The sequence below is a fragment of the Vipera berus genome (assembly GCF_964194415.1).
Source record: "Vipera berus genome assembly, chromosome: 5".
Taxonomy (NCBI): Eukaryota; Metazoa; Chordata; class Lepidosauria; order Squamata; family Viperidae; genus Vipera; species Vipera berus.
Window position 1 is genome coordinate 37,081,289 of NC_138207.1, and position 14,323 is coordinate 37,095,611.

General features: G+C 35.3%; 1 protein-coding gene across 1 annotated transcript in view; it reads left to right on the forward strand.

Moving 5' to 3' along the window:
• CAB39 (calcium binding protein 39) overlaps positions 1 to 11,509 on the forward strand; it is a 35,622-nt gene extending 24,113 nt beyond the window's left edge. Inside the window, exons 4-9 of the mRNA XM_081329222.1 lie at positions 2,506 to 2,624; positions 5,138 to 5,306; positions 6,098 to 6,157; positions 6,778 to 6,843; positions 7,446 to 7,589; positions 9,106 to 11,509. Coding sequence (XP_081185348.1) covers positions 2,506 to 2,624; positions 5,138 to 5,306; positions 6,098 to 6,157; positions 6,778 to 6,843; positions 7,446 to 7,589; positions 9,106 to 9,294 — 747 coding nt within the window. The 3' untranslated portion in view covers positions 9,295 to 11,509. The remainder of the gene's footprint in view (positions 1 to 2,505; positions 2,625 to 5,137; positions 5,307 to 6,097; positions 6,158 to 6,777; positions 6,844 to 7,445; positions 7,590 to 9,105) is intronic.
• The last annotated feature ends 2,814 nt before the right edge of the window (positions 11,510 to 14,323 follow it).

Sequence of the window (14,323 nt, forward strand, 5' to 3'; positions counted from 1 at the left end):
GGGAAAATAAAAACTGCTGGATAGGCTGCCAGTGTGGGAATGTGGTTTCTCTGTGATTACCTACATTATTAGTTATTTGTAATTTTATATAACAAACTATGAACTCTGCCTTTAGGGCAGGATGAAAAACATTGAGGGCAATTAGAGTTTTTTGAGAAGCAAACCATCTTCCCCTCTCTGTATCACAAGTGCCTTGTGTCTGAAGGCTCCCTGTGTTTCAGAAGCAGTAAGAACTGGAACATGTGAGAGAGGTCCAACCTAGAAATGAGGAGGAATTTCATGACACTGAGAACAATTAATCAGTGGAACAGCTTGCCTCCTGGAGTTGTGGGTGCTCTATCGCTGGAGTTTTTTTAAAAAAATATTGGACAATTATTTCTCCAGGATGGTATAAGGACTCCTGCCTTGGGCAAGGGGTTGGACTAGCTCTTAAGGTCCTTTCCAGCCCTATGATTCTATGAGGAACACGTGTTCAAAAACACACGTTAAATGGGAAGTGCAGAACTTGTTGACTAATCTTTGAAGCCTGGCCTTTATCTTACTATTTTTATAGAATGAATTGCATTTGTATTTTTTATTTATTTATTTATTTATTTTATTTTATTTTAATTCCATTTATATCCCGCCCTTCTCCGAAGACTCAGGGCGGCTTTACAGTAGCCTTCATTCTATGTATATGCCTGCTTATTAGGGCTTTCACACACACTCCAAGCGGCATTATTACAAAGTCAGCTTAATTGCCCCCAACAATCTGGCTCCTCATTTTACCTACCTCGGAAGGATGGAAGGCTGAGTCAACCTTGAGCCTGGTGGGATGCGAACCTGCACTAATTGCAGGCAGCTGGTGTTACTTAAGGAGGCATTAGCCCACTGCTCCACCAAGGCTCTATAACCTAGTAATGGAATATATTTTTAGAGATGTGCATATATATTTTTTAAAATAGTGTTTTCTATCAAAAGGATGTTTGCTATTTTATACTAAAATTTAACAATACATTTGATCTTCAGTAACTTCTTGACACATACAGAATATGATTATAAGCTATCTTTCACACAAGACAATTATTTTTTCTGTTTGCATCAAAAACATGGAACTTTTCTTTTTCAACACTGCCAGCATAATATGTGTGATTATCATCATGACAAAGTTATATCATTTAGAAATAGAAAATAGTTCAAACAAAGCGTTACTGTTGTTCATAATCACGTTTTTATGACAAATGCTGGCATTGATGATAAATCTAGAAAAAATAATAATAGGACTTGAGGCAGAGTTGGCCGGGCTATTGAATATTTTTTTATTATTGTGATATGCACTTTGAGGGAAGTAGTTTCTAGAAACATTAGTCAAACGTTACTGCTGTTTTGGGTCACTTTGCAGTGGAATTACAAATATTTGTATTTGGACTGTAGTCAGTTAGTGCCTTCTGTCTTCCTATAGAAGTATATTTTGCAGCATTTATTCCTGTAGTCTCATCTCTTTCCCCTTAGTAATAGAACTAACAAGTTATATAACCAACAACCAAAAAAATTAATAAAATATTTGCATTCTTTCCTCCTATGAATAAATACAATGAAATACTAAGAAACCTAAATAATGTGTGTAAAAGGAGGAGAATCACAGAAAATGATTCATTATAATTAGCTTATGTATTGTCTATGTGTATAGACTAGAGCCATGGTGGCGAACCTATGGCACACGTGCCACAGGTGGCACGCAGAGCCTTCTTTGTGGGCACGCGTGCCATCACCCCAGTCCTAGGCCTTCAGCTGGATTTTATAAAGTCTTTTCGCTTTAGGCCTCCGCCACTGTGTGCAAAAAAAAAAAAGGTTCAATCAATCAATTTCATCTTCTCATGGGGAAAAAAAAGATCTTGCAAAGTTGGAATTGATTGATTGAACTTTTTAGTCCCACCCAGTCTGCCGTTACCACCGCAGCCACGCCCACCCAATGGGCCACGCCCACCTGGGACCGGATGATACATAAGTGGGTTTTGGGTTGCAGTTTGGGCACTCGGTCTCTAAAAGGTTCGCCATCACTGGACTAGAGAGTTGTGGTACATACAAACATTTGTGATTAGCTGATTCTTTCAAAGGGATTAGAAACATTCTATTTTGACATGCTAATAATAAATTCATAGCTAGTCAAGATGAACAAGGTATAAACTATGATGGCTGGAGAAGTTGAGTTCTTGGTGGCAAAGAGAATCTGTAACTTTAGGATGTAAATATCATACAGTCATAGGTGCAGTTGAAAGCAGTAGCTAAAAACTTTTTTTGTAGGAGAAAATAAAATCCTGCTCAGGGAAATTAGTTTTGGTAAAATTAGGCAATTAAAAGTTGATATATCTTTGTAACTGCTATTCAATAGAGAATAAAAATATATATTTATATTTATAAAATATATATTTTATAAAAATAGTGATAAAACACAAGTCCTTCGACTGAATCAAATCAGTTTGTAAAACATAACCAACATAACATCTTAGTTTGTATTTTTGATAGGGCAAAAAGGACGTGGCTCAAATATTTAACAATATTCTGAGAAGACAAATTGGTACTAGAACACCCACAGTTGAATACATCTGCACTCAGCAAAATATATTGTTCATGCTGTTAAAAGGGTATGTATTATATTGTAAATATAAAATGATTGTTGTTTTTCTCATGTAAAACTAGTTTACATTTAATTATTTTCTATTTGGGTAGGGCTGTAGTATCACCTTAGTAATTATCTGTATAAACTTTATATGCAATTACTTTATAATTGTAATTATAAAGTGTCAACTAGTTTGTAGACCTAAAGAACTGCTGGTATTCCTGTAATTATCTGCAGTGGCAGGAAAATTCTGAACTTCAATTACTTGTTAAAGGACCTCCTATCCCACCCCCTGCCCCCAAGAAGCCCATTTCTGCCAAGTTTCATGCATGGGCTCTCCCAATAGCCTTGTTAGCACAGAGGTCCCCAATCTTTTGGGCATCAGGGACCAATTCCATGGAGAGAGGTTTTTGCACGGACCGGAGGGGGTGTGGTTTTGTGTGCTGCCTGCATCCCATGGATGAGGCTTTGCTTGTTTGTGCAGACCGGCTGCTGGCATCCATGGCCCGGTATTGGTCCACAGATCAGGAGTTGGAGATCCCTGTGTTAGCATAACAATGAGAAGTTTGAAACTTTTGCATCTGTTGGTCCTTAACCACAATTTATTATGTCATCTTAACTCTGGGCAAACTACTATTAAGTTTAATTAGTGGAAATGAGGCTTGTTTCAATAAACCATAATGAAAGGATGGGATATTATACTACATTAAAATTAATGAGAAATGCAAATATACCAGCGATGTGTTTTCAACGTAACTTCCCGTTTCCTGCAAGACAGAATTAAAACTTGTACTTCTACGAAATTCTTACCACATTAACTGTAGCCTAGCATTATTATTTTTTAATACAGACAATGTTTTAGAAATAAATCTTCCATACCGTATTTTAATGAAGGACGAGGGGGGACATGATAGCAGTGTTCCAATATCTCAGGGATTGCCACAAAGAAGAGGGAGTCAAGCTATTTTCCAAAGCAACTGAAGGCAAGACAAGACACAACGGATGGAAACTAATCAAGGAGAGAAGCAACCTAGAACTAAGGAGAAACTTCCTGACAGTTAGAACAATTAATCAGTCGAACAACCTGCCTCCAGAAGTGGTGAATGGTCCAACACTGGAAGTCTTTAAGAAGAGATTGGACAGCCATTTTTCTGAAATGCTATAGGGTTTTCTGCCCGAGCAGGGCCTTGGAATAGATAACCTCCAAGGTCCCTTCCAACTTTATTATTATTATTTTATGGAAGGTAGATTTAAGATTTCTCTGAAAGGCTTGAGTCAAATATCCCTGCAGAAGAATACTAATAAGTGTCTTATTTTAAAGATAAGCTTCCTGTTCTTTTAATGTGTCTTCATAAGTAGCCTTTAAGTGTGCAATTGTTCTCATTATTTTGTTTATGGGTTTTAATTTTGTAATTGTTTGCATAGTTTGTCACCTTGCTATGGAAATTGGCCCTTAAACATTGAATATTTGCTCATGAAATAGACTGAAGTCTTCCTGCACAATGCGCTCTGTGTCTCTTGATATACAATTGATAGCCTTGTAGCAATGATGAATTATTGGTTCAGTTTTCTGAAATAAAGAACAACTCTTTGTGTATGGTCCCCCTCCAGATTGCTATTTCCTCTGCTTGTATCGTGCATTATTATATTGAAGCATCATGCTTCATTTGTGTTCACAATCACAAACAAACGTGAAACCTTTCAACAAATTAATGAATAGTGAAGTATTGTTGCTGTTTAGCACAGAAGAATATTTATAATTGTTTTTCCCCACGTCTGGGGGAAATGAAATCTCTTCCTGTCATTTAAAAAACAGTTAAGTAACGCGAGAAATAACAAAATAGAAGTTTGTAAACAGAAAAGTACTTATTTCTTTTGACCATTGTTTGCTTCTTATTGAACACATGAACAACAAACACAGTGCATTCAAAACTTGCAAAATATTGCTTATTCGTTCAAACTCAGCAAATAAATAATACACTAAAATTCCACCAAATTTTAAGGTCATATAGTTAAACTGTAAATTACTTAGGACTTTGCCAGTAAAACCAACACTTGTTTAATGAAACTCTGGATATTATTCGGCGTATGATGGTAATATTCCTGGAATTCCATTCATGAAAGCATTTTGTAATCTCACTCTACTTTATAGGGACTTCTGATATGAATGTAAAAATACCAAGTCTTTGGATGCCATTGGCGGCGCCTCTTGGTTCTTCTTTAAATTCCCTGAAGCCCCTAGCAGTTGGAAAAAAGAAAAAGGCGAGATAGCTTGGTAGCATTAAGTCAGCAAAAGGTGAAAGAGAGAGAAGGGGGGGAAGGACACATACCTATATAGAAAAGGGGGATACATGGAACATTTTTTGCCCAGAATGTTTTTTTCTCCTTCAAAGCCTAACTGAACATAGAGACATTCATGCAGTAGAAGTGTTGTACCAATAAATACGAACTTAAATTTTTAGTAGGCAATTTAGAACATTTATAATCTGCTCTGACTGTATGCCTTTTTTGTTGATATTATATTTCTTACCTAAACAGGTATGAATCTCCAGAAATTGCTCTGAATTGTGGAATCATGTTAAGAGAATGCATCAGACATGAACCACTAGCGAAAATAATCTTGTGGTCAGAACAGTTTTACGACTTCTTCAGATATGTGGAAATGTCAACATTTGACATTGCTTCAGATGCATTTGCCACTTTCAAGGTTGTATTTTTTATATTCGACAATACTTAAAAATTTATATCATGACTGCTCAAATTCATTTTGGAAAATATATCAGTCAATTAGAGACCCACAAAATAACATTATTAAAATTACCGAAATAATACCAATATTAAACTGTACATCAATCTTTTAAAAAAGAGATAAACAACAATGTATAGCTTTTCAACTGTTGAATTCTAGAAACATATAATGGTGAGGGTTAATAGGAATTACAAACTGAATAATATTGGGGTGGGGCTGCAGGTTCTCCATCCCTGCTGAAATAAAAATTGCACAAAAATTATGATTGCACTAGTTTTCTTGAAATTAGACGTAAGCTTAACTGAGTTATGTGGCACATAAATGGAAAAGAATACAGGTAGTCCTCGACTTTCAACAATTCGTTTAGTAACCATTCAAAGTTACAACAACACTGGAAAAAATGACTTAGGACCATTTTTCACAAACTTGCAGCGTCCCTATGGTCACATGATCAAAACTGAGATGCTTGCCAACTTTCATATTTATGACAGTTACAGTGTCCTTGGGTCTTGTGATCACCTTTTGCAATCTTCTGACAAGTAAAGTCAATGGGGAAGCCAGATTCACTTAACAAATTGTTAAATGGAGCAAAACTCACTTAACTAATATCTCACTTAGCAACAGAAATGTTAGGCTCAGCTGTGATCGTGAGGAACAGCTGTATTGTTAAAAATTGTTTCAGACATCCTGAAATTATAGAAAAGGAGAGGGGTTATCTTTTAAATAACAATGTATTTTCTTATTTCAAGGATTTACTTACAAGGCACAAATTGCTGAGTGCAGAATTTTTGGAACAGCATTATGATAGGGTATGTATTTTTATTTCTTTGTTATAATTTCTTTCAACTATCAGAATAATCATCACATTATGAGAGTAAAAAACAATAAAACATTTCTTGCCCAGCTAAATATTTTTATTTTCAGCATTTTCTGATTCATTGAATCAATGCAAGTTGTACCTGGGATGTGAGCGGTTTTTTTGGACAGGAATTTCTTGCAGTTGTCTTAAAAAAATCTATGAATAAAATTATTTTTGTAAGAAGCAAACAACACACTCTCACTGTGTTGCCATTCCTGATAGTGATGCTAATCAGAGAAGTACATATGACAGCCTTGCTCCATCTACTGGCCATAGCTAATGATAAAAATATAGAGTTGACTGTTTATAATCTCAAGTACATGTTTGCCTAAAGAATTAACTGAAAACTCCATTCAGTAAGCTGCAGAATACTTATTTAGTTGTTTTATGTATGTAGTACAAGAATAATGCTAAAAAAAATTAGAACAGTCTCTAAATGCATTGAAATTTGGTTTCTATGACTCACATCCAGTTCTGTTGTTGTTTTTATTATTTCTAATTAAATGAGTCAAATAACTTGGGATCATTCTGTTGATTGGAAAGGCTATAATTATTTTTTCTCCCATCCAGTTCTTCAGTGAATATGAAAAATTACTCCACTCAGAAAATTATGTAACAAAACGACAGTCACTTAAGGTAAAAAAAAGAATCACTGTGCAATGGTATAAGAAGACTTAGTTATTCTGTTTTTGTATATTAAATTAAAATGTGTCAGGAGGATTCTGAATCTTAGGAAATTTGTATGTTATTTATGTAACTTGTTAATACCAATTCTATAAGTATGCGTTGCCAGTCAATAATAACTAAAGCTTAAGCTTGTAATATAAATTTCTCCTTTTTACTATAAAACTACTCATTTTTTTAATTGGAAGCAGCAGTAGTAAAAAGATCATTTTGCCATTTTCCTTCACCTTCCTTGCATCTGTGGTCTAGTCTGGAAGAAGGCATCCATATTTGTTCTTTGTGCTTCCATTTGACAATTATTGGTCCATAAGGCAACGACGACATCCATTTTTATGATTTTTGGAATGAATCCAGATAATTTTAATAGTTTGACATGGCAGAGAATGACATGGCAGAGAATAGGGCATAATAGTAAATTAGCCTAATATCACTATTTATCTTTTGAAAATAACAATTGTGCAAAAGGAAATGCAACCATTGGCTCTGTTAACTATTGCTACTTGTGTGCTTTATAGTTCTTATGAAAAAACAATCCTGTTTGTTTATTGCTGTAGCTACTTGGTGAATTGCTACTGGATAGACACAACTTCACAATTATGACAAAATACATCAGTAAACCTGAAAATCTCAAGCTAATGATGAATCTTTTAAGGGACAAAAGTCGCAACATTCAGTTTGAGGCTTTCCATGTCTTTAAGGTAATGCTGATTTACAATTACAGTGTAATAAAGTTGCCTAGTAAGGTTTGAATAAATGGGAAAAGGATGGAGCCAGCAATTTTTTGTATAAGTTTCAGAATCATAGTATGTAAATCCATGTAATTATTCTTATTTTTTAAATTCAGCATCAGAGATCTAAACTATGGTATGAATAAATTTATTGCTTGCGAAAATAAATATCTGAATGCTGATTTTAGTTTCTTAATTAAGTTCCGCCTATTTATAGAACTTTTAAATGGGTTTTCTTTGTATTTTGCTAGGCTTTTTATGGATATTTGACCTACTTCCCAATCTGGAAACAGCATTGGAAACACTGCCTAAAGAGAAGCATGGTGGCCTAGAGGTGGAGCTCTTGCCTCACAATAAGGAGGCTATTAATTTAATCCTAAGTAGTGGCAGATGTTTCTCTCTGGGCACAAAGAGAAAATATCTGCTGCAAACTCCCTATAGCAGGGCTTTTCAACCTTTTCACCCATTGTACCACTTTTAGGATATGGCAACATCCGAGTACCACCAGTCGCCTAGCAAGGTTTAAAAAACTTGATGACCAAAAAAAAGGAAAAAAATTGATGAAGTTCAGGTAGTCCTTGACTTACAGCAGTTTGCTTAGTGACTGTTCAAAGTTATAATGGTACTGAAAAAAGTGCCCTCCAAGCCACAGCCGAACAAGACACCTGCTCTACCCAGCAGTGCTCTTTCTCCTGCCCATGGTTTTCATTGTTGTGAGCATTTCTGTTGAGGATTGGCAGTGGGGGTGGGGTGGGGGTGTTTGGTTTTTATTACCCCCCTCTGCTGGGTGGTTGCAGCAGGTTTTGGTCACTTTACATGATTCTGGGACACTGTGACCATCGTAAATATGAATCAGTTGCCAAGCATCTGAATGTAAATTGCAAGACACTGGAGATGCTGCAACATTCCAGCTGATCGGTGCTTCTTCTGGGCTCAGAGGTGCTAGGCAGCGCCCAGCTGGAGCCTGGCGCTGATCCTGGCGCTTCCACTGAGCCCTGACAGCCCCAAAGAAGCGCTGATCCTGGCGCTTTTGCTGAGCCCTGACAGCCCTGCATCTCCAGCCATCTCTTGCTCAGGCTTGTGCAGTGCTGCTACCGGTTCAGCTCATTCCCCTCCCCTGCTACCACTTTTCTAGGATGGTCGTGTACCACCTGCCATGTGCCAATGTACCACAGGTGGTACCTGTACCACTGGTTGAAAAGCCCTTCCCTATAGAATCAGAAAGGACGTTCGGCTAGTAAACACTCAGCTCCCTTGAGTTACCTCAACTCCACCCTAATGCAAGAGATTACAGGGTCATTAAAAGAAAAAAATGGAAACACTGCCTACATTGTGAAATTGTGATTCTGACAAATTTTTATGCATGGATTGCATATGGTACATTGTACTTCAGTCATTGTAAATGTCATGCATTGTATAGAGAAAATCTTCTGTTGATATTTGCCAGTGCATTCTGATTTTAATTTTTCTGAAAATTGTATTGCAGGTGTTTGTAGCCAATCCTAACAAGACGCAACCTATATTAGATATTCTCTTAAAGAACCAGACCAAACTTATTGAGTTTCTCAGCAAGTTTCAGAACGACAGGACCGAGGATGAACAATTTAACGATGAGAAGACCTATTTAGTTAAACAGATCAGGGATTTGAAAAGACCAGCACAACAAGAAGCCTAATCTTCTATAAAACCCTAAAATATTAAATCCAAATTCAGCATTTGCTGTTAGATATTCAGCATCAGGCACTCTTATCACTTCATGAGGAACATTACTGCTAATCTGCTGTTCAGTGAACAGTTTATTTGTTTTTTTCTTCTCTTTATTTTTTAGTCCAAGTTGACAAACCTAGCTGCTGCTTTCTTGCACAATGTGGACTTTCTTGATATTTGTGTCTGAATTCAAGCACACTGCTTGTTTTTAGAAGTCCAGGGTGGGGGTGGGATGGGAAAGATTATTGGTTCATGAAACAAACATATAAGACAGTTTGAGATAGGAGAGAAGGTATTAGACTAATTTATGACAGGGTGCATGCTAGCAAATCTGATTCAATCCATATGTTTGCACTTAACCTTGTATGAGATGCGAGCACAATGTGATCTGTGCATATTTGGCACCATAGTATAAGATTATATGCCTTGATTTTTTTAAAAAAATGTGCAGTGCTTTAATTGTAATCAAAGGGGAAATGTATCTAAGATGTGCTTTCTGGGATGAACAGTTGTCTTGCAAATAAAATTGATACTGAAACATAGCACCGTCTAAGAATGACATCTCAGAGTTCATGAGGAAAATGTATATATGCCTTTCATTGCTTTATAGTTTGTTTTTGACAGTGATTTTCTGAGAATTGAGATGTAGACTTGGAAATACATAAGAATTTTTGTTAATTTTACTTCAAATTGTGTTTCAGACAATAGAGCTTAGCAGTGACACTTTGTGTTTCATTTCAACAATGCTTGTTTTATTCTGTATATAACTCCTACGCTGCTCATTTCTTTAAAAATGATTTAATTTGTACAGCAGAGGAATGTTAATGTATTAGTCTGTAACTTTTACCCGATACTGATACTGAATTTTGCAAAATGAAAGCTCATGTAAAATGTTACCTTGGATCACATGAAAATACTGATTTCACATTTCTTAAATACTGCAGCATTAAAAAGAATCCATTTTTTTCCTGTATTTGCAAGTATAATGCAGTGCCATCAGTTAAAGTAGACTAAAATATAGCTCTGGAACCCACTAAACCTGTATTTCTCCATGTTGGCCTTCTCCATTTATATTAGTGCTGTGTTTGGCCAATTGTAAATTATAAAGATTATGCTAAATTAATTCAGATTTGTTTTTCATGTGGGTATAAAGAGAATCTCTTTTCATATCGTTAGTAAAATAGTTGTGTTGTATTTAACTTATGTTTTCCCATCAACAACCATAATTTTCGTAAGTGTCCTAGTGTCAATATCCTGTTCCTTAATGCTGCAAACTATCAGTATTTATTTTTTTAAAGACTGATTTTGCATCACTTTTTGTTACTGTGATCATAACAAAATGCTAGATATATCTAAAGTATGTTATCAAAATCTTATCTATTCACTATAATAGTAGAACTGAGATGACAACCAGCCAATTTTTTGAATTAGTATGAAAGTTCAAATTCCGCATGATTGAATCTGACTGAAAATGCTATACAATTATTTATTGCTTTCTAGCATCTATATGATTAAATTATTTTACAAATAATTTGCTGATTGACATTTTAGCTAATTTTTAAAGCCTTCATGATGGAAGTTGGAATAAAATCCAGCAAATAGGATTCTGATAATGTTGGATATACATTTCTTTCAGCAGTCATAAGCCATTTGCAAAATGGTCTGTAATATCTACTGAAAAAGATCATTATCCTCTATTGAATCATTTATATAGACAGGCAAAAACAACCGTGGAGGTGGTAATATTATAGATAAGTAGAGTACTTTGTCTTTTTTTATATTTTGGTTTAGTATAGCTAAGGCAAGGAAATATTAGGTGGCAAGTTATTCTCCATTATGCATAAGGCTTCCACTTTTAGAAAAAAAAATATAGACATGCTAAAAGTTGTATATCTCTCTGTGTGTATATATATCTATGTGTGTGTGTGTGTGTGTGTGTGTGTACACACACATCTATCAAAATAGATATATGAAAGTTAAAAGATGGATCTGGATATTGATTTTGCTTCTCTTTATTTGGCATGGGACAAAAGGCTATACTTTAAAAAAACATTAATCCTTGGAGTGTTGGCTTTCAAAAAAGTTGTATTTAAGACCATTTGATGTGCTATTCATATTAAAAACTATTGTACTGGAAATGGTTTCTTATCTGTGTGAAGGCTTAAAGATATTACTAAAAGTTATTTAATGTGAGCTTTGGTTTTTTTTTCTAAATGTGTACAATTGTAAATTTGCTTCCATGAAAGCATCTCATTTCTTCAAATGAATGCATTTCTTATTAGAAGATCTGGCTGGCCCCTTAATTTAAATTGAAATAAAATTTTGAAGAAACACGAATTGTGTGCTATAATATGTATCAAGAAGAAGGTTCACCCAAAATTGAGTATTTCTCCTAAGAAGTATTCCGCTTCTTGTAAAACATTGGCCATGCATTTAAAATTTTCATATAAGTAAATAATATCCAACCAGACATATTTACCAGCTGTTCTATTCATGGTTTATGTGGTTGTCAGAGTTCTTAAAAACTATTTTAGGTTAAATTTTGATCCTTCTAATAGAAATGGTCAAATATATTTGGAAGTTTAAAAAAAGACTAATTTTTTAAGACCGATTTGCTTTGCAAAAGTATTTGAGGTTACACTGCCATTGTCTTCTCCAAAGTATCCAAACTATTTATGGGTGAATATTTTGAGAATAGTAAGGCACCTGAGCAGTCTTCCTGCTACCAAATTTCCTTGAAGAGATCACTAAGTAACTTCACATTTCAATCTTTAGAGTAGAATTGCCATTGAATATTATATATAAATCTATGCCATACCATAGATTTATCATGGGTTTTGGAGTTCTTGAATGATTACCTAGGCAGCCTCCATATATCAGTTTTATGTAAGAGTAGTACTTTCTGCCTCCTAAAGGTATACTCTTTAAAAGTTTTATGCAATTTTTTTAAAAAAGTACTCAGATCCGCAGCACCAATAAAAAGTCCTTCCCTCCTCACCCCCAAAAATTCTGCTGGATCTTATATAAAAGTGTATTAAAATTATTTATGATATTATGCTTGTTCATCACACTTAAATTTTTGTCTTAGAAACTTAACTGAAATGTTAGAATACAGACTTTCATACATCTTGGAATAGCATATTTGTAGAAATAAAATTCCCTAATTTTTGCAAGATTCTTGATCTAGTCTTGAATCTTCTTTTGTCACTGTTCCCGGTAGAATCAGAAGAAAATACATTATAACAAGCTGGCAGAGGAGCTGGTAACCTATAAAGTTAAACCAGAATGAAGTGGGCTAAACCAAACTTGTTTGTACCAAGAAGAAAGTATGTTTAAATATTAAGTGTATACACAACTGGGCTACTTCGGGTGGGAAGCGTATAATTAAAACATGCCTAAAATCAGCACACTGCATGTCCTGTGTCTTTCTTATCCTCTTCTTAACCTTTGGGGATGGAGTGGGTATTCCTAGGTAAGACGTGCAATGGATATATGATTGTATCAGTTTTACCATTGAAACCAAATCCCTAAAATTACCACTATCGTTATTAAATTACAGGTAGTCCTTGACTTACAACAGTTCGTTGAGTGACTGTTTGAAGTTGTGACACAGAAAAGTGACGTATGACCATTTTTCACACTTAACCACCATTGCAGCATCCCCATGGTCACATGATCAAAATTCAGGTGCTTGGCAATTGGTTTATATTATGAGATTTGTAGTTTCCCAGGGTCATGTGATCAGCTTTTCTGACCTGGCAAGCAAAGTCAATGGGAAAGCCATTTTCATTTAACAATCTTGTTAGTAACTTAGCAACTATGGTGATTCACTTAACTGGCAAAAAAGGTCGTAAAATGGAGCAAAATTTACTTAACAAATATCTCGCTTAACAACAGAAATTTTGGGCTCAGTTATGATTGTAAATCAGGGGTCTTCAAACTCGGCCCTTTTATGACTCATGGACTTCAACTCCCAGAATTCCTCAGCCAGCATGCCTGGCTGAGGAATTCTGGGAGTTGAAGTCCATGAGTCATAAAAGGGCCGAGTTTGAAGACCCCTGTTGTAAATCAACAACCACCTGTATTTTAGAACCCCAATCTTCCATTTTAGGAGGAAGGGATCTAGTTTTGTACCATTAGTCCTGAATCCTACAGTTTCTATCCTATCCCTCACAGTCACCGGTAGAAGGATATTGGCATTCTTCTGTAGAGTAGCTTAGCTGAGAAGATCAGATTAATGATATTAGGCATTTATTCAGATCAGGCCATGTGAGGTTTGTTTTTTTTTAAAAAAAACTAGAATAGAACACTAGAAATATGTTATAATATATACCTTTTAATTTGACTATTATATGGCCAGAAGAAGCTATATAGTAAGGATATAGAAGAAGGCAGTGCTTCAAATAAGAAATACAAAGGGGAATAAACTTCCTCTGCTATCTAATGAGAATTGAGTATATTCAGAAGGCAATTCATTTATTTCAATATATAACTAGAGCATCCTTTGAGTGGCTTTTAATAAAATCACAAAAAATCATTAAAATAGCAATAGCACTTAGACTTGCATACCATTTTGTTGTGTTTTACAGCCCTCTAGCGATTTAGATAGCAAATTGCTCCACAATCTGGGTCCTCATTTTACTGACCTCAGAAGGATTGAAGGCTGAGTCAACCTTGAGCCTCATAAAGTATCAGCATCTGTAATGGAGCCCTGCATTTTACTGGCATCTAATGCACTCCTCTCAGAAAAGAAGTAATATATGCCCAAATACTATCCTTACTTTAGCATTCTGTACCAGCTGCAGTCTCCAGACTATTTTAAGAGTAGATCCACAGAAGATGTTAAAATCCAATCAGAGCTGATCAACTATGTGGCCAGGCTGTCTCCAGAAACAGATGATTATCCAACTAAGTTGTGCATAGATACACCTAATAGAAGCCTTACAATTAAGAGATAAGTAGAAAATTTAAGGAAGGAATGGCGAAATGGAATAGAA